General features: G+C 40.8%; 2 protein-coding genes across 5 annotated transcripts; both read left to right on the top strand.

Annotated features, from left to right (window-relative positions):
• The first annotated feature begins 740 nt into the window (after nt 1-740).
• On the top strand, nt 741-21,321 carry LOC121718621 (L-amino-acid oxidase-like). The gene is given in 5 exon segments (XM_042103697.1): nt 741-957; nt 1,083-1,151; nt 6,879-7,015; nt 19,954-20,003; nt 20,006-21,321. Coding segments are annotated over 5 exon segments (1,146 nt in total). The 5' UTR covers nt 741-804; the 3' UTR covers nt 20,743-21,321.
• On the top strand, nt 9,187-15,594 carry LOC121718599. Of its 4 annotated transcripts, XM_042103663.1 has the most exons (8): nt 9,187-9,445; nt 10,184-10,211; nt 10,793-10,948; nt 11,467-12,427; nt 12,566-12,733; nt 12,939-13,034; nt 14,264-14,431; nt 15,491-15,594. In XM_042103663.1, the coding sequence occupies exons 4-8, from the start codon at nt 11,474-11,476 to the stop codon at nt 15,545-15,547; spliced, it is 1,443 nt and encodes a 480-aa protein (XP_041959597.1). In that variant the 5' UTR covers nt 9,187-9,445; nt 10,184-10,211; nt 10,793-10,948; nt 11,467-11,473; the 3' UTR covers nt 15,548-15,594. The 4 variants fall into 4 exon arrangements, with proteins under 4 accessions (XP_041959597.1, XP_041959598.1, XP_041959595.1 ...); XM_042103664.1 differs by lacking the exon at nt 15,491-15,594 and having other exon boundaries at nt 9,188-9,445; nt 11,757-12,427; nt 14,264-15,410; XM_042103661.1 differs by lacking the exon at nt 15,491-15,594 and having other exon boundaries at nt 9,188-9,445; nt 14,264-15,410.
• Nucleotides 21,322-21,331: the final 10 nt, after the last annotated feature.

The following is a 21,331-nucleotide window of genomic DNA, read 5'->3' as shown; positions in this document are numbered from 1 at the left end:
AATGGAGCCTGGTGCTGTGAAATGGACATTATGTGAGTAGGTTGTACTTTGTGTCTAATTTGATTGAAAAGGAGAAATCCAATATTTGGACATGGATCTGTTTTTCACTGAGGCCACTGAGCACTGTTGGTACTACCTAGCTAGAGTTGCTGCAGCCAACAGCTAGGGCTACCAGGCAGCTACAGTGCTACACTCTGTAGCTGCCCTCGTGGGGCACTCGTGGAATGGGATATTGGTTTTCTGTCCTATAGTCCAGTGGTTTGGAGAATCTGATTCTGGTTACATTTTTTTCATTCATCACTCATCTATTTTAAAAACAAGTACTTCAGTACTTTTACTTAAGTAGACATCTGACTGTTGTACTTTTACTTGTACTTGAGTAAAATTTAGCAAAGGGTATCTGTACTTTTACTCAAGTAATGAAGCTGTGTACTCTGTCCGCCTCTGCATTAGAGGTGCTGTAACTAACCCCTCATGCCGTGTTGTGTAAAGGTAACCACATTAGAGGTATTCTAACTAACCCTTCATGCCGTGTTGTGTAAAGGTAACCCCATCATAGGTGTTGTAACTAACCCTTCATGCCGTGTTGTGTAAAGGTAACCACATTAGAGGTGAGGATACCAAACTTTCACCGGTGAGTATACAGTAAATAGTTTTATATAATAGACCTGCTCCTGATTACAGTGAACATTACATTTAGTCTACTTCCACTGTGGACTTCACAGTCTCAAACTAACTCCACTTCTCAACAGTATCGTCCGCTGGCTTGCTCAAGATCTGGGCCTCAAGCTGAATAAATTCGTCATGGCTGACAACCAAACCTATCGCCTGGTGAATGGAGGACCACGACAAAAGACATTCCAGGTAGAAGACAACCCAAACATCCTGAATTACAATGTGTCAGCAGAGGAGAGGAATAAATCCGCTGACCAGCTTCTACAGCAGGCGCTACAGAAGGTAAGTCTGCATGGGGAGGGAGCGTGCTACTGGCAGACATTAGCAGGTAAAAAACAATGACTTTAAAACACAGTTAAGATGGTGAAAACATCTTTGTGAGGATTCTTTGTGTTCTTTTTCTGTAGGTGAAAGATGAGGTGAAAGCAAATGGCTGTAGAGCTGCACTGGAAAAATTTGACCGCTATTCTGTGAAGGTAATGTTCAATATCTGAATTATATTTAATGTACTGTATACATTGCACTAGGGCTGGGGGTAAACGCCTTCCCCAAGTGAAGTCGGTGGTCTTGTCAGTGGGCCTCAACAACAAGGACCACGACCCCAAAAACACCAGCATCAGACAGTTCCTCATCCTCTACAAACATGCTTCTACTGTTTTCCCCGATGCAATCATACACATTCCACTTATTAATTTTTCACCCCACCTCACTACCCAACAGAAGGCCAATCTCACTCACATTAACAACTTTATAACTTCCCACTTCCCCCACATCCCCACTATCCCCCCAGACACCTTCCACACCACCCAAGATAACATACACTGGACACCCCATACAGCTCATACAATCTTTACACACTGGTGCCAATATTTACATTTTCAATAACTCCACCCATAACCCTGGCCCCCCCAACTCCCACCCCCACCCCCCCTCCTGCACATTCACCCCCTCCACCCACTCCCACCCTCCCTCATGATTTAATCATGAACCTTTCCACCCTTTTCCAACCCACTTCCCCACAACGCTCTCTGTTGGAAAGGGGGCTTACATTCATTCCACACACCACTCGCATGGACCGGGAGGAACTCCAGAGGGACCTACACCTTTATCACCGCCGCCTTAAAATACTCCATCACTTTTCCTCAGAGGACACCTACACTCCCACCCCTTTCACTCTCCCCTCCACTTGGGAACCCCACACTTCACAATTAGATAAGAAATTAGTTAAGCACATTCACAGGGACAGGCAGGCACTCAATTCCTTTCTCAGACACCTCCCTCCCCCCACCGCCAGTAACCTCACACTAGCAGAAAAACAGGCCATTTCACAACTTACAAACAATAAATTTATAGTCATCAAACAGGCGGACAAGGGTTCCAAAATTTACTTCAAGGATACATACCACTTCCTCACTAGGCTTCGACCCATGGCAGTCCCACACCACACTCACCTCTTCACTTTAGACGTAGATAGCCTTTACACCAATATCAACACCCCCGCCGGATTACAAGCAGTTCAAAACACTTTTCAAAAATACCCAGTTTTTACAGTCCTCTGCACACGAGGTTATTCAAAAATATTTTTACGCAAACTCAAAACAGATACTTTACATCTTCTTGCTCCCACTCACTCTAACAGATCAGCACACCACACACATTCTAACAACACACAATCATTAACCCCTAGCCCTGATCCCCCTATCCTAGACCACACAATGGACACCTCTGAATCCACCTTGGAACCAAACCCCATCATTCCCCTTATCACAACCTTCTCACATTCCACAACACACTTACATTACACTTTCAAACAACACTTTACGCACCTCCAATCTTCTCACCCTACCTTTCAACACCATAAAATCATTTCAGCTTTATGCAAGAACCAGAATCTACAGAATAAACTTATCAGGTCACGCTTTTCCAGGAAACCCCCTCCACAGCCCCTCCCACATGATTCCTTCTTCAAACCAGTTCATCACCAACTTCCATTGCACAGCCCCAAACACACCCCTTACACTGGACACTAGGGGTGTAAAGATTAACCGATATGTATCGGTATCCGTTTTTAATGTGTAAGATACGGCTACATCGATACGTGAAGCCCCGTATCGGAAAAAAACTGAAATGAACCGGTCGTTATATCGATTTACTTGTTATGAATCGGTTCACAACCTTTTCTGCTCGCTCAGACTCATTTACGTTCCAAGCAGCGCGTTCATCCCACTTCCGGTTTTGAAACTATATGTGGCACGGAATTGTGGGTAATGCAGTTCGTTTTTGGTTACATTCATTGCCCAAAGTTGTCAAATGACCTCATTACCCATACATCTACTGCAACTTAAGCATGTGACAACTTGCACTCGGTCGGCTTTTGTTTTTCGAAATCAGCGCGAAATTAAACACTCTTAGCATTCCTAAACAGCAACGATAGAGTAGCCTTACCTTTGATGAAGGGATTTCCTTAATGTTAAATAATAATTTGGCCCTTGCTGCTAAAACAATGCACAAATTATTAGCCAATGATTTTGTTCATATTCACTCAGACTTGTGGCATTATAGGTTTCTGCATTAGGTCTACTGTTGGAACAAAATAAGCCCAGAGAGTTCATTGATTTGTAGGCCTATTTTATTCTTGTAGGGTAGGCTATATGAGAAAAGGCCAAGAGTGTCTTAAGCACTGTTTTATTTTATTTCGGTATTGTCTTACCTCAACAAGGCTACAGCTCCATTAAAACAATCAGATATAACTCTATGAAATCTGTAAAGTCTATAAAAATGTATTTTTATGTTTTATTTGGCTGTTGTGTTTGACTGAAATGTAGACTATTATTTTTTCATTTCAGTACAGTATATGAAACAAACCTCAGTTTAGATAATCATATTCACATATTTTTTGCCTAATTGACAACCATGACCATGATAATTGATAATATAAAATGAATGTGCACCTTGAGCAAATGGTAAAAAATATTTCAGAATGCTTTCCATTCTTGAACTGCATCGAATTGCATCGCATCGAATCATACTAAATCGTTTTTTATAAACATGTATCTTTTCTTGTATCAAATCGTGCCCATGTATCTAGATGCGAATTGTATCGTCTTTTACATGAGAGATTCACACCCCTACTGGACACCACTAATGCAGTCTAGGGGCCGGTTCCCCAAAACGTTCTTATCGCTAAGTAGTTCTTAACCTATTCCTTTACCTCTCTCTTAACGTTATGGCACGATTCCCGACATGTTCGTACGCTAAGTATATCTTCTGTAAGTCACACGTTCCTAAGGTTGGTCTGGACCATTCGTAAGCTCTCTCTCTTAGCGTTGTTTGAGCTCTCAAGATGCTAGTCGCCGCCACTGTGCAGCAGTCTTTAGAAATCAGCGCAGCAGCGCAGTACAAGTAAAACTATGGTAGGACGACAGTATGTTGACAATGTTGTGGCTCAACGATGATTTTATGTTATGGACATTTGAAGACTAATAATAAAATATGTTCGCAATGGATGCAGGCCTATTTATGAAGTTTACTTTATTTGGTATCAGAACTAATATGGTGGTAATTAGCCTAGGCTATTTAGTAATGTCAATAAAGCGTTCAAATTGGCAATCACTTTTTTATAATTAAAAGCTGGAAAATAATTTGCCTCTAAATGGCTAAGATCTATAAATGGGTAAGCATGGTGGTGTCCAGTAAGCGACCAACTAGGCCTATGGCAGCGATCCAACGTGTCCTTGCATTAAATCAAAAACGCTGTGTAGTCCATGTCGCTCCATAGCTCTTTTTTGTTGCTGTTGCACAAGTTATTCCGAAAGCTGGAAAACGGTGTCACCTTGTGCAAGCTCACCTCGTCCAGCAAAACTTCCTCTGACGAGAAGCTTGGTGCCATTTTTTACGTTGCTTCCCCACCATACTGTATCTAAATCTCTCTCTGTTCATTGTGGATAGGTTGCTTTTTATTGAAAACATTAACCAATGGCAATCATTTTTTTAATTTGAACCTTGAATTTCCCCTGGGGATCAATAAAGTATCTATCTATCTATCTATCTTATCTATCTATCTATCTATCTATCTATCAATACCACATTAAACAGAAGTAACTGCAGCTGCTTGCCAATCAATTATAATTGTAAGGTACCTTACCATTAATGTAAAAGTGTATTAATCATTTTAAGAAGTTGTTAAATCCATGTCAAGAAGCGGCACAAGTGGCACAACGGGATAAGGAGGGTGGATGATTAGCGAGGGATAGGCCTACCCGGTTAGTCTACCCGTCACAACATATCGTGTGAACATATTACTGACAATTTGATAATTTAGTTAATAGTTTATATTTTACTGATAACTTAAACTATGTTAAAATAAATGTTACTGGAATAATTTGAGGAATGTTTCATTTGCATAGAACGTGTTGTGTTTCTTAACGCCGTCATGCACATTCACGTGAAGTAGAAAATCGATTCCTGAGCAATCGATGCCAACTAATTCAGCACCTTCACTTGGGACAGCGCCTTTGTAACGTCGAACGTAAGAAGCAGCGTGTTAAGAAGCTTCCTAAGGGACACTTCGGGGAACACACTTAGGAACATAAACAACTTTGGAAAGATATATCTTTTGAGTCTTCTTAGCGCGCTAAGAGTGAGCGTTATCAGGGAACCGGCCCTAGATCATTACATGTCAAAAATGTCATCTACTGTATATTGGTGAAACAGGTAACACTATCCGCACTTAAACAACATCTTTACAGTATTTCCCGGAACACACGTACAACCCTTCTAGTTGGCCATTTCCAGGTTCATGACACCACTAACCTTGGCATTTGTAGCCTTGAGAGTAACCCTGGCTGGAGCACGGCGCAAAGAAGGAGAGCAGAACGCCTCTGGATTTGTAGACTAAAAACATTTTTTCTGTTTGGTCTCAATGAAAGTTAATTCCTTTGGCCATTTTGTCTCGTCCTTACATAAATAAAATATTCTTACCTGTCTTCGTCCTACGTCCTTTTGGGTTAGTTGTTGGTTATATTTATTCTATTTCTGTATTTGTTTTACTTTTGTATTTATGTATTAATTTATTATGTATTACCCCCCCCCCCCCCCCCCCCCCCCCCCCCCATTGTATAGTCTCCCGGCAGTCTATCTACTGCCCACTTCTTACCATCCCCCTCTTCCTACTAGGTCTGGACTTTTATTTGTGTTTGGTGTGATTCTACTTTACACTGTTTTTTTAGATTCTAACACTTTGGTTTTTCACCTTGACATTTGGAAGTTTTTGTTCTGGTTTTCCCAACACTCCACAAGTTGTTATTTGTAGAGCACTTATTGTTCAAAAGCACTTATCTTTTTTTCTAGCACTTATCGGGACTTAGCCCCTATTCCCTAATTATCCCTCTCCCAACACCTAGTGTTCTAATCCTAACCTCTCCCCCAGTCCCAATTCCTAACCCTAACCCCTTCCCCCAACCCCATTCTCTAACTCTAACCTTTCCCCAGTCCTAACCCTAACCTCTCCCCCAGTCCCAATTCCTAACCTTAACCCAGTCCCAATTCCTAACCCTAACCCATTCCCAATTCCTAACCCCTTCCCCAGTCCCAATTCCAAACCCTAATTCCTCTTAGCCCCAATCCATATACTACACAGTTATTACACATTTATTACACAGTTATATTACACAGTTATTACACATTTATTACACAGTTATATTACACACTTATTACAATGTTATTACCTTAGTTTTTTTACACCAAGCCTACACCAATTCACACTTTGTTTTTGTTTGTTTTCTCTATGTCCCTCTTTCTTTTATAACACATACTACCCTCCGATACAAGACAGGTTTTCCCTCACACCCAGCACCAGTCTGTTCCGACCCAATTAGCCAGTGCACTCTAGGATATCTTGCCCCCTAAAAGATCAATTTCCCCTCACCTAACCCTAACCCTAAACCTAACCCTAACTTGTTATGTCAAAAAACGAATGACACTTAATGAGAGAAGCGTTATGTCATAAACGTTTATGACTTGTTTATGACACGTTCATGAAAGTGTCATGTCACTCTTATGTCGATACTGTCAAGTAAAGTGTAACCAAATTTTGCATCTTGTTGGTGATCGTGATTGTATCTGAAATATGTGATCAGCTGAAAATGAAGAATAAGCCTTCTTCCTTGTCCACCCTGAGTGTAAAACATTGTTTGTTTTCATAGGGGTATCTGGAAGAAGAGACTGGACTAAGTTCTGCGGCCATTAGGATGATTGGAGACCTGCTCAATGAGCAGAGCCTTATGTACACAGCACTGAGTGAGATGATCTTTGAGCAGTCTAACATCGGAGACGACATCAAGTAAGGCCTGACAATGATTCCAAATGGCTGTAACTGTTCTTTCACAGTAGAGTTCAAAGTCACATCTCACAGCATCAGCGGAACGAGAGACCAAATTTTTGCAACATGCCCTTGTTGGTGAAGCAACCATTCACGTAGCTCACCTTTGTTTGTGTGTTTAATGCATCAGTTACTATTAAGCCATCATGTGCCAGAGCTTAGCTGGTACATATGAAGAGCTCTTTTCCAAAATGCTATATGGGTAATTCCACGCAAAACAGTCCATAACGTCCATAACGCCAACACAAGGCCATGGTATTTAGTTGCCGTTATGGATGTGACACTTTTGTGTGGAATTGCCCTATATCTACCATTTTAATGCATGCATTTTCATAAATCATTTTTTAAAATGTTGCTTTCCAACTAATTTCAGTGGAACTGTAATTTGGTTATTGTTATTTAATTTATCTTTACTCAATCAAAACAACACAACTGCACCATTATTGATATAACCTGAAATACACAATTACATAACATGACTTTTTAATGTTTTCAAAAATGGAAAAGAGCTATTCATATAATTGTTCTGCAGATGAAAATATCAATGGCAAACATGTCTTGTATACCATCATAATTACATTCATATTGATATTCATATAGGCTATTCACATCAATGGCATAATAAATAGTGTATAGTAGTGTGTGACCAATAAAACAGGCTTTCGGCAAGATGATAGATAGATAGATAGATAGATAGATACTTTATTGATCCCCAAGGGGAAATTCAAGGTCTCAGTAGCATACAGACATCACACACAACATGCACTTACAGCAGAAATGGTAAATATAAGTATAAACATATAACCAAACTCCACTGTACAATAGAGACAGTAGAAGATAAGAAAAACTAACAAACTAAATATACTATATAAATTAAATTAAAAAATCCACAGTGTGCTTGAGGGTGATCAAGCATGAGACGCTTGCAGTGACAGGGCCGGGACTGGCCTGTAGTTCTGTGTGCATGGTGAGGTGCTCAAGAGTGAGTGTCATGGTGAAGGTGCAAAAAGTAGTCCAACAGTAGTCCTGTAGTTCTGTGTGCATGGTAAGGTGCTCAAGAGAGTGAGTGTCATGGTGAAGGTGCAAAAAGTAGTCCAACAGTGCAACAGTGCAAGAATAGAGAGACAGAATACACTGTAAACCCGAACGTCCAAAGTAATGAAATATATTAAGTAGTGCATACTCAAAGTTTTAGACAAAGTTCTACTAACTTAATTATGTCAAGTTGGTGTAACTTGTTCTTCCATTTTAAGTTATTTTAACTAATATTTTTTGATTAAATTCAACTGTTTTGTGTTTTATGTAAGTATAACTTAAAAACATTACTTAAGTACAACTTAAGAGGAATAAGTAATTACATATTCTTCCTTTTTGAGTTAATTTAACTGATCATTTTTGATTAAATGGAACTATCTTGAGTTAAAGTAAGTATAACTTAAAAACACTATTTAAGTACAACTTCAGAGGAATAAGTAATTACATATTCTTCCTTTTTGAGTAAACTTAACTGATCATTTTTGATTAAATGGAACTATTTTGAGTAAAAGTAAGTATAACTTAAAAACATTACTTAGGTACAACTTAAGAGGAATAAGTAATTACATATTCTTCCCCTTTGAGTAATTTTTACTGATACTTTTTTATTAAATGGAACTATTTTGAGTAAAAGTAAGTATAACTTAAAAACATTAGTTACGTACAACTTAAGAGGAATAAGCAATTACATATTCTTCCTTTTTGAGTAATTTTAAGTGATCATTTTTGATTAAGTGGAACTATTTTGAGTAAAATAAGTATAACTTTAAAAAAGCAATTTAAGTAGGCCTACAACTTAGCCTAATAGAAATAAGTAATTTCATGTTCCACTTTTGTGAGTAGCCTAGTTCAACTAAACCTTTTTGATTAAATGTATGATGTGTAAAAGTAAGCAGAACTTTAAAACATAACTTTTTTTAAAAAGCACATATATATCAGATATAGTAGCCTACATGCTCAAATAGCCTACAGTAAAAAGTGCTTCGCCAAATAAGTAAAATCGATCACAAAGAAATCGCAATCATATTAAAACAGTTTCATCTGAAATGCATTAGACTTTTTTGTGGAAAAACTAATCAGTGGGTACCCAGAAGTTTACATGCACTAAAGGAAGAACCTTTAAAAAAAAACTGGTAACATGGTTTTGGTGGGCCGCAATTGGAAAGAGTAACGTTTAAAATCAGAAAAGAGTAACATTTAAAATCAGAGACATTCCCCCCGCCCCCCGGAATTCAGCCGTTTGGTCGAGCCCAGCGGGCGGGAAGCAACTTCAAACAAACAAAAGCCAACAGAAAGCCTCAGCAGGAAGTCACCGCCTTCGTGGAGTAGTCTGCATCATTACACTTGCCACTTACTGTAAGTTTTGAATGTTATTATTAGTTTACTTTTACTTATTTTATTGTTAACGTGTTTGTCTCAGAGAACGTAGACCTTCTCAAAGTTACTTAGCACGACCACTAGCGCGAGACGATGCAACTCTCCTGCCAAACAGATGAGAGGTTGCTGCTAGCATGAGCACTAACGTTAATGGAGTGGTCGGCAGTTGACATTTAGCTTGAGTCTGTATGTGGCCCACTAAAAGTTAGATGGAGATAGATAGATAAATACTTTATTGTAACCCATGGGGAAATTCGACAAATTACACACTCTAGCAGCACAACTAGCACTACCAGAGTGGGCTAGCACTACCAGACTCAAAATAATTTGACGACGGATGAATCTAGCCACGCGCTCATTACCCGCGCTAATGTGCTGTCAGACACCTCATATGTAATAGTTTTTTTTGTCGATAGAAACGTTCAATAGTGTACCGCTAAGGTCCAGTATTAAAATAGCATTGACGAGCATGCTCGAACTGAGTTCCTACACTGCACGTTCACATTTTTTCGTAGCTTCTATGGATGTTAGTTTTTAAATTCTGAGTGAGTTGGTGCAGTGAGCATCTAGCTAGATTGCTGTTAACAGAACTAGAGTTAACTAGTGCTGCGTCCGTGTAAAACAAACATGCAAGCAGTTTTTGTAAGGTAATATGTGGTTATATTATGTAGTAAGTATAAGCATTTTAAAATTCTAAACTTGTTCTTTGCCTTTTAGGTTGCTGGTCCAAGAATGATCTGGAACTGTAAGTTGTGCACAGCTTCTTTCACTTCCAAAATAGAGTTATTTAGACACTACAGGCTGCAGCATAGCCACTACTCTACAATCAGCCCTCTTCCATGTCTCTACGCGGATTGCATATGTACATTTCTGACACTTAGTGCATTGAGTACTCATTTGTCAAGATATCACACAGCCTATCGGTCCCACAGAGCAGAGTCAAGGGCCTGTGGTATTTAAATGCTCTTTATACACATTTCAGCAAACCTTTTCTCAAGCAGATGTGTTCAGTCATCTCAGAAAGCAAAACGTATGGCATATCATCTTGCTGCACCATCATTTTTCAGGCCAAAAACTCCAGCATTGAATCTGTTCTGGTTTCAGCTCTACCAGAGGTTGCTCAAGTGCACATTAGAGAACAAACAACTAGTGATACAATCTACAAGACATCAAATGTGACTGTTGATGGCACAGACTATGTCTGTGGAATGTTTCTGTCTGTAGGAGTCAGCGGTGGACTGTCAACATTTTGCAAAATAGAACAGATCTTCCTTGTAAATCACAATGTATCTTTTCTCTGTTGTGATTATGACTCCTGGTATGTAGAACATCTACGGTCCTATGAGGTGACAACTGCAAACACAAGCCTGTCGATCCACCTGCAGTCTGGTCTGAATGATACAGTCCCTCTTCCAGCATACAAGATAGACGGCTCGCTGCTGCTAACCCTCAAACGGTTCATTCAAGTGAGACAGAACTAAGGTAATAATGGTTATTTTATGTATCAGTTATTGTGTCTTTATTCACTCTCTGGCTTTATTTGTATAGCACCTTTCATACACAGAATGCAGCTCAAATGCTTTACATTTGGAGCATGTAACACAAATTAAGCAATTTACAGTTAGGTACATAAGTATTTGGACACATGCTAAAGTTGACTAAAAGAGTAATAAAAAAAATAATCTAAGGATTTGATCTTAATGCCTTAATTGATGAAATGAGGAAAAATCCAACCTTTAACGATACCAATTTTTGTTGTGAAGGAATAATGTATCGTAAATAAACGAAATTTTCTTCCATGCCAATCTCTAGGTATGGTGATGGGTATGTGATGGTGTAAAGCTATTTTAATTCTAGAGGCCGAAGTGACTTTATCAGGATGCATAGTATCCTGGATTCATGTATTAACTGGCTAAGAAAAAAAAAATCTAAAAGTCTCTATAGTAATTTAAACAGGTGTCCATATGGTATTCTGTAACAACCTGATTTTGTCTTCTCAGTAGCACAATGGCAGCTGCATCCCCTGAACCAATGATTCTACGTGTTGTTGAGCCAGACCAGGCTAGAAAATTAAAACTCAACTCACGACCAGCCTCTGTTGATGCACTGATCAATATTCTAAAAGAACAGCTGGACATTGACCTTGACTTTGATTTACTTTATGAAGATCCAGACTTCGATGGAAAACTTACATCCCTGAAAGACATTGAGGAATTGCCACAAAAAGCAGTTGTGCACATTTCACTTTCACAAGACTCCAGTTCTATTGCATCTACTATTCTGCTTTCAGATGTGTCCTCTCCAGAGCGTCTCAGCAGGTGGCCTACGGGACCTTTTCCAGTTCCCACCTTTGCTTTTGATGTTGAGCTGAAACTTAGAGATGGGAATGCGGAATATGAGAAGAACCACACACCCCTTAAAGTGACAAGAGACCTAAAGCATGACATTTTAGAAAAGCTTGCATCTACTATATATGGTTTTAAGGCTTACGCAAGTGATAAAGACATCGCAATGGCTGCTGAGGCTCTTGTAGCCAAACATCCCTGCCTGAAGGAAGCAGGATCTGAGAGTGGCTGGAATGGATGGAAATACAGCCTCAAGTTCAAAATGGGCAATTACAGGAACAAGATGAGGCGTGCTGGATGTCAGGAGGTCACCGTTAATGCTGGAAGAAGAAGTAGAAGTAATCCTGAAAATGAACCTTCACATTCCAACATTAAAAGACCCAAGCGAGCAGAAGTGAACTTCCTACCCAACTTTGCCCAAGGAAAGGATCCTTCAAGCCTTGAGGAGTTGAGGCAGACAATTGTTGAGGAAGTCAAGAAGACTGAGAAGGACCTGCCCCTCATTAGAAAGATGATGGAGACCACATTTCCCCTACGCCGACAGACCATAGTGATGTCCTGCCCACCAGTGAACGAGCTCATGAACCTCTGGCCTGCTCTCAAAATAGAATCTGAGGTAATGTGGATCAGCTCTCTCACTTAAAATTGTGATTCTTACTCATTTTGCCACAGTTTTCTTCTGTATAAATGTCTGCTAGATTTGTGAAATTAAACTCCTGTGTTGCTGTATTCTCCTACTGTTATTTCAATGTAGTTGTATGCAGAGTTCCAGCGGATTACGAATCAGAACCTGCCCAACACATTCTATTCTGAGCTTGACCACCATCTTCCTCGACTGATGACCTTATTCAGACAGAAAGCATCAAAAACTGGGAAGACCGCAGATGTTCTCACTGAAATTTTAAAAATCCACGAGGAACAGGTAAATAAATTACACATTTCATTAAAGCACAAGTTCAGTTTTTTTAAGACATTTAGCCTAGTTTGCAGATTGTTTAAGAGGAAATACAATGGCTAATGTTGACAATGACAAATGCTTCTGTTCTGAGTTTTGGTGGACATAATGTTCTGATTGGACAGCTTTGTTCAGTAACCTCTTTTGTATATACAACTCTGTCTATGAACAGGAAATCCATGACATCTTCACCAAGCGCACTACGGCTCTCCGAGCCCTTCCTGTGTATCTGCGCGAGGACGTTTCTGATTTTTTCAGAACCTGCACAGTGAGTCTCCTAAGTCACTAACAGATTCTACTGTGTTAGCAGAAAGGAAGAGCTGGAAAACACTGCAGCTTAGTCTTTTATTTTGTGCAAGCAAATAGAAAATGACTGACGTGACGGTGTTACTACATAATCTTCTGAGGAAGATGTAGTAATATCTAACGTCAGTCATTTCCTATTTGTTTGCACCAAATAAAAGATAAAGCTTGTAGTGTGCTCTAGCTCTTCCTTCCTACAAGCACTGTCCTACTGTGAAGCACCTGTCAGCTGCTAGATGAGTGCCCCTCTCAATCTAGATTCTACTGGGCTCATGTGTGTAAAGTTATGAGTAAGATTCTCTTGTGTACAATAGACCCAGATCCATGTTTATGTTTGTTAAATGATGACACAGTCTTGCATTTTAAAATAATTTACAGGAGGATCCTTTTTTGTGCATTTACAGCAGCTAAAAAACAATTTTGAGTTACTGGTATGATAAGAACTTGAATTTAGTCAGCAACTGGATGATAAATGTCAGATACATGGCTAACTTGGAACTCTCCACAGCTCGAGCCCATCGGGCAAAGCCAGAAACTGTGGATGCTTGGGAACATTTTGTGTGTGAACTTCTTAGAGACTCTTGAGTTATATCTGCACCCCTCCTTGAACAATTTTCTTTGGTTACTGGCCCACTGGATGACACCCCCCCCCCCCCCATCCCTTTGGCCACTATTCCCTGACTTTATGTTATGAGGATGACGGTTTTGTTTGTTTGTTTTTTGTTTTATCTTTGTGTTTACTAAAAACCTAATAAAAAGTTAATCACAAAAAAAAAAAAATCTAGATTCTACTGTGTATTATGTAGACAGTTCATCAAAATACTAACATGTTTTAGGACCTACCTTTGTTTAGTCCACCCATATATTTTTAGTATATGGCCTGTTTTCTTTCTCCTCACTATGAAGAAACTGCATTGGCGTTGTATTCAAAGTAATACGATAGTAATAAGATGTAAAGTAAAACATTTTCCTGCAAATGCCCTTTAGCTTGGTTTCAGTCTCTCAGACCACTTAGATTATCTGTTAATTTGGCTAATTTATGTGTGCAGAACATGGATCTTATGTTTTTCACCTGTTACAATGAGACCCAGGTCTCCCTTACTTGATTTCAACAGGACTTGGTTGAAGAAAGATAAATGGTATGTCATCTGTTCTGTTCCATGTGTGATAAGTATCTCTCTTTCATTTATTAAGGACGAGTCTGATGAGCCAGAGCTTGATGGTATTGCAGTGGGCCTCCTTACTGTCATCAGTGACCATGACGCAGTCCAAAGTCCAGTTCACTACCAACCTGTGAGAGTCTCTGTCGTCATTGAAAGTGATGCCGTGGTCAGCCTCCCCAGACTTGGCGAAGCCTTCCTGGTAATCTTTGGACTGATCTATGCACTACACCTCAGCTATCCCAAAGCACTGACCAACACTTTTGAATTTATTCAAAAGATTTTACTTGGTCTAGAAGGTGGCAAACTGTCACCCAAGTTGCAGACCCTCAAGAATGACTTGATGCTGTAGAAACTCAACTGAAAGAAGGCTGTAGGGTTACCAGACTAGTTCAGTTTTCCTTTTGTCTGCATACTGTAATGCCTACTAAGTTACTGCACAGGTGTTAAGCTAATAGGCCCAAAAAACACAATATGCATTGGTTCTCATTAAAGTGATGGTTTGGAGTAAAATTCACCCTAGGTTAATTGCACCATGACAACCAGTCAAAAACGTTGCCACTAACGTAACGTGTATATCTGGTTAATTACACCACTAATAATTCCTGTAATGTTACCACACTTCTTCAGTAGTACACATAGGGTCTGTACTTGTGAACCAAGGCATTGGAAAGTTTGTAAGTACACCACATTTTGTTAAAAATAGCACTTACCTACTAGTTTCTGATCTTCTGCTACTAGCTACCGTTGTGCACTGCTTTTACTCACTTTTTCTGAAACGAGGAAGTGGTGTCTGCGCAGTGGTAGCTAGCAGTAGCAGAGAGAAGAAACTATCAGGGAAGTGCTATTTTTGATAAAATCTGATATACTTACGAACTTTCCAATGCCTCGGTTTATGATGACTTACGGACCCCAGGTGTACTACTGAAGAAGTGTGGTAACATTCCAGGCATTAATAGTGGGGTAATTTACCAGATATACACGTTACGTTAACGCCAATACTAACCTAATCAGCGACTAGACCTAACACGAATGTTCGACCATTGCTAAAAAAAACTATTTGGTTTGGGGGTATTATCGGGGGTAGGGTTAGGGGATATTATCGTGCAATTAACCTAATTTTACTCCGAACCATCGCTTTAATATAATGCTTGATACTGTTAAGTGAGGAAGAACACATTTGGAAAAAGTATATATTGTTTTCTATTTTTCATTTATAAATGTTTATTATTTATTTTTCTATATCATTTTAACATTGCAGTGTGAAAAGGGAGCAGGCAAGAAAATCCTGTTCAATAGCAGATGTTCACTGACTTGACTAAGTTAACACAAACTAATAAACATTGTGTTTAGTCAACATGAAAATGGTGTGGTTGTGAACTTATTTTCTTTAAGTTCTATATTAACTGTAAATATTTGAGTTGAGCTAAATGAGCATGTTAATTTAAATCTCATCAAAAGGTACAAGTGGCAAGTCATCCAACCTTTTAAGTTCTGGAAAATGTGGGCTTTTAAGTTAGTCAACTTAAAACAATTAAGGCAATCGATTGCCTTATTTTTTTTGAGTTCTGTGAACTTATTCCAGTTGATTTGAAAACTCGAAACTTGTAAGTCATATTAACTGCAAATAATTGAGTTGCCTAAACTGAACATTGTAAGTCATATTAACTGCAAATAATTGAGTTGCCTAAACTGAACATTGCAAGTCATATTAACTGCAAATATTTGAGTTGAGCTAAATTGAGCACTTTAATTTAACTGTTATCAAAAGCTACAAGTGGCAATTCATCCAACCTTTTAAGTTCTGGAAAATGTGGACTTTTAAGTTAGTCAACTTAAAACAATTAAGGCAATCGATTGCCTTAATTTTTTTGAGTTCTGGGAACTTATTCGGGTTTACAGTGTAGTCTAGAGACCAGCATAAATAATATGGACAAATAAGAGAGTAAAGTATAAGGTAGACAAGGTAATATAAAAAACTATGTCAGTGCAAGAATAGGTTGAGGTAATAGGGTTACAGCCATTCAGTATGGTAGCAGAAGCCTTTGGTCATGTGTGCTAATATAGCATGAAAAACAGTGTAGCAGTCAGAGGCGGACAGAGTACACAGCTTCATTACTTGAGTAAAAGTACAGATACCCTTTGCTAAATTTTACTCAAGTACAAGTAAAAGTACAACAGTCAGATGTCTACTTAAGTAAAAGTACTGAAGTACATGTTTTTTTAAAGTACTTGAGTATTAAGAGTACAAGAGTAGCCTACATTTTCTAAATATTGCATTACTACTGCCACAGTGCTTACAGAAACGTCCTACATGGAGTTATGAAAAATGTTAATGTTAATACCTTGGAGAATGTAAAAGGAATTGAAGGTAAAATCAAGTCATTTTCATCTTTTTACCATGTTGCCAGGGATGGGCAGAATTCATGTATTTAAAATAGGCTACGTATTTCAAATACAAAATACTATTTTGCAATTGAAACACTTGAAGCGAAAACTATCATTAACTTGTTCAGAAAATTGAAATAGTCTGGCGAGGTGTGGCCACAGGTTGGCACATTCCCGGGATGGACCTGCTGCGTCTTCATCCATTGTTTCGTCCATGGTTTCATCTCGTATCTAAATCTGACCATGGAGTTGACTTTGGCGGAAAGCTGAAGATGATTACTGATAGGCTGTCCCAATCAGTGGCGCCTGCATAATCCAATCACGTTTGAGAGGGAAACAACAAATTGAGGGTTTCTGAGATTTTTCTTTTTTTCTTTTTTTTAAAAGAAGTAACGGGTACTCACGGTTATGGATAGAAATGTAGTGGAGTAAAGAGTACAATATTTGCCTCTCAAATGTACTTGAGTAAAGTCATGAGTACTCCCCAAAAATGATACTCAAGTAAAGTACAGATCCCTTAAAAATTGTACTCAAGTACTGTACTCAATGTACTCCGTTACTGTCCGGCTCTGGTAGCAGTAAAACAGTAGTAAAAACATTAGGCTGTGGACAGTAGTAAAACAGTAGTAAAGCAGTAGTGGGCAGTCAGTACTCAAACATGGAGAGGGTGGAGAGGCAGACAGACTATGCAGAGAAGTCTATCTCTCCTCTTTCCTTTAGTGAAGCATTGAACAGTTCAATGGCCCTGGGGACAAATGACTTCATCAGCCTTTCAGTTGTGCATGGCAGTGAGCGAAGTCTCCAGCTGATCAAGCTCTTTTGCTTTTAATAGTGCTGTAGAGTGGATGACATTCATTGTCCAAGATGCTGATCAGTTTGTTCAGGGTCCTTTTGTCAGATATTGAAGTGATGCACTCCAGTTCAGCTCCCATAGCCAGCTTTCCTTACCAGCCTGTCAAGTCGCCCAGCATCCTTCTTCTTTATGCTTCCTCCCCAGCATACCACTGCATAGAAGAGGACGCTGGCAACAACAGACTGGTAGAACATCCTGAGGAGCTTGCTGCACACATTGAAGGACCGCAGCCTCCTCAGGAAGTACAGCCTGCTCTGCCCTTTCTTGTAGAGTGCGTCAGTGTTGGCTGACCAGTCCAGTTTATTGTCCAGGTGGAGACCCAGATACTTGTAGGTGCTTACCACCTCCACATTGACCCCATCAATGGAGACTGGCAGCAGAGCGGGCTTAGACCTGCGGAAATCCACCACCATTTCCCTGGTCTTTAAAGTGTTGAGTTGAAGGTGATTGAGTTTGCACCATTGCACAAAGTCCTCCACCAGGCTCCTGTACTCCTCCTCTTGCTCGTCCCTGATACACCCCACAATTGCAGTATCGTCAGAAAACTTCTGCATGTGGCATGACTCTGTGTTGTAGCAGAAGTCAGATGTGTACAGGGTGAACAGGACTGGAGAGAGCACAGTTCCCTGTGGTGCTCCGGTGCTGCTGATCACAGTGTCAGAGAGACAGTTCTTCAGTCTGACGAACTGGGATCGCTCGGTCAGGTAATCTGTAATCCAGGTTACCAGGTGAGCGTCCACACCCATCTGCAAGAGCTTGTCTCCCAGTCTGAGGGGTTGGATGGTGTTAAAAGAACTTGAGAAATCAAAGAACATGATTCTCACAGCACTTGTCCCCTTGTCTAGGTGAGAATGTGTCCTGTGTAGAAGATAAGTGACGGCATCGTCCACGCCCACTTTCTCCTGGTATGCAAACTGTAACGGGTCTAGTGCATGGCGTACCTGGGGTCTGAGCATACTTAAGACCAGTCGCTCCATTGTCTTCATCACATGTGATGTTAGAGCAACAGGCCTGTAGTCATTAAGCTCACTGGGGTGTGGCTTCTTAGGGACGGGGGTGAGACATGATGTCTTCCACAGTGTTGGAACTTGTCCGAGACGTAGACTCAAGTTGAAGATGTGCTTCGGTGGCTCCCCCAGTTCAGCAGCACAGGCCTTGAGTAGCCTTGGACACAGTCTGTCAGGCCCGGCTGCCTTACGAGGATGAAGTTTTTTTAAATGATAACTTACTTGATCAGCCGTGATGATGGGGGGGATGAGGGGAGTGTAGGGGGAGGAGGAGGAGGAGGGGTGCTTCTGAGAGGGTTATCGTGTGGCTAGAGACTGATTGCCGCTGACTGAAGCCATTGTTGCCGCACTGCTCGTGGTCACCATGTGGGGGAGAGGTGCGATAGCCTGATCTGCAGTGATGATGGAGAGGGGTGGCACTGTAAGCATCCCTCACGTTTGCATACATGAGGTCTATTGTCCTGTTTTTCCTAGTTGGGCAGTCAACAAACTGGTAAAAGTTTGTAAAGGGTGGAATCCAGTGTAATGTGGTTGAAATCACCAGAGATCGCAAAGAAGGCATCACTGTGTTGAGTTTGGAGCCTTGCAACTGTAGAGTGAATGACATCACACGCTGTGTCCAGGAGGGCTTGTGGCAGAACGTAAACACAGACAACTATGCGTGCGAGAACTCCCTCGGCATGTAGTATGGTTGTAGACTGACCGCTAGTAACTCCACATCCTTACAGCATACAGTCTCCTTCACTGTAACATGTCCGGGATTGCACCATCTGTTGTTTATGTATAGCACCAGTCTGCCTCCCTTCTTTTTGCCAGAAAGTTTATTGTCTCTGTCCAAACGAGCTACACTGAAGCCGGGCAGCTCAGCGTTAGCCGGGGGGATATGGCTTGTTAGCCATGTCTCCGTAAAACATAGCAAACTACAATCCCTGTACAACTTCTGATTTCTTACCAGGGCAGCCAGTTCGTCGGTCTTGTTGGCCAGTGAGTTCACGTTTCCCATAACCATCGAAGAAACTGTATCGCCACTTCTTCTCCCGACGCCTTGTCCTCACTTTAACTCCCCCTCTGCACCCCCGAAAGCACCACATCTCCTCCGGAATGTTTACGTGAACACTGCCAGCATTCCGTCGTATTGCAAGCAGCTGATTCCTTGTGTACACAAGTTTGCTGCCGCTGAAGCATTGTAATACATCCATATCCATAGGATAGAATGAAAACACTCCTCAAATTGCGTAATCCAAAAAAGTTGCGAAGTAAAAAGTACAAAAAAGACGGTAAAAAAAACACAAAGACACGGAGCTACCTCGACATGCTGCCACTCTCGTCGGCGCCGGAACCCGAAGCATAATAACGTAAACATAAACTTACATTATCCATACGTTTGGTTACGCCTCTGCTAATTTATTGAGTGTTTGGCAAGAGTGCATGCAACAAGTAAGTACTGTTATATTCTATTGGTTTTTTGTTTTTAAGGTACTATGAAGTGACAGGTGGGACGGACCTGCTTACCAAAGCTTTGGCAGAAAGTTAATTTCCCTGAACGCCAAGGTCAAACGTATCAGCCAGTCAGAAGACGGGATCATTGTCTCATTTCAGAACGATAAGCAGCCTGACCTTCATGCCGACTTTGCCCTTGTCACAACCACAGCCAAAGCAGCCCTTTTCATGGCCTTCGATCCACCTCTGTCCATCCCAAAGATGGAGGCCCTGAGGTCAGTCCACTATGACAGCTCGACTAAAATCATCCTTACCTTCAGCGAGAAGTTCTGGGAGAAGGATGGCATCCGTGGAGGAAAGAGCATCACAGACCGACCCTCTCGTTACATCTACTACCCCAGCCACAGTTTCCCAGGAAACGACAAGATCGGCGTCCTCCTGGCTTCCTACACCTGGTCTGATGAGTCTCTCCTCTTCCTGGGCGCGAGCGACGAGGACCTCAAAGAGCTGACCCTGAGAGATTTGGCGCTGATCCACAACACCACCGACGTCAGGTCTCTCTGCACCGGTGTGGTGGTGAAACGCTGGAGTGCAGATCCTTACAGCTTGGGCGCCTATGCCATGTTCACGCCGTACCAACACCTGGAGTATGGCAGGGACCTCTTTCAGAGCGAAGGCAAGGTGCACTTCGCCGGGGAGCACACGGCTTTCCCTCACGGCTGGATGGAGGCAGCAATGAAATCGGCAATCAGGGTGGCGAAGAACATCAACCAAGTGGCAAAGGAAGACAAGTTAGTTGGACATGCAGTCCGAGACGAGTTTTAGAGTATTTAGTTGAGCTGTTAATCCTTTTCTTTCTTCAAACATTTCTGTGGTCTCACAGAGCTCTCTCTAAAAATAGTAGTAGCATACTTTCCAAATTAATTATTCGTTTTTGCTTTGGCTAATTGTAGGAAATACGTCAGGCACATTCTGTTTTCTTATGTCTTTTATTTTCCATTTTTAACCATCACTGCTTGCATATAATTTGATTTAGACTTAAAGAGAAGGTTAGCAATACTGGAGCAAGATTGTTGATATTTGGTTAAAATCTGTCTCACAGCCATTAGTTCATGAACAAGACATTTGCTCATAGACTGACTTGCACTTTGCCCAGCATTTAAATCAGGGCCCTTGATCTCAGTAGTCAAGCAAATATACCTCTCCCCTTAGTGCTTTTATCAATACACCACTCCCCTCTTATCAATACACCACTCCCCTCTTATCAATACACCTCTCCCCTTAGTGCTCTTATCAATACTCCTCTCCCCTCTTATCAATACACCTCTCCCCTCTTATCAATACACCACTCCCCTTAGTGCTCTTATCAATACACCTCTCCCCTCTTATCAATACACCACTCCCCTCTTATCAA

Source organism: Alosa sapidissima, chromosome 9 (genome assembly GCF_018492685.1).
Source record: "Alosa sapidissima isolate fAloSap1 chromosome 9, fAloSap1.pri, whole genome shotgun sequence".
In the NCBI taxonomy this organism is placed as follows: domain Eukaryota; kingdom Metazoa; phylum Chordata; class Actinopteri; order Clupeiformes; family Clupeidae; genus Alosa; species Alosa sapidissima.
Note: the sequence above shows the minus strand (reverse complement) of the source record. Positions and strands in the feature narration are given on the sequence as shown.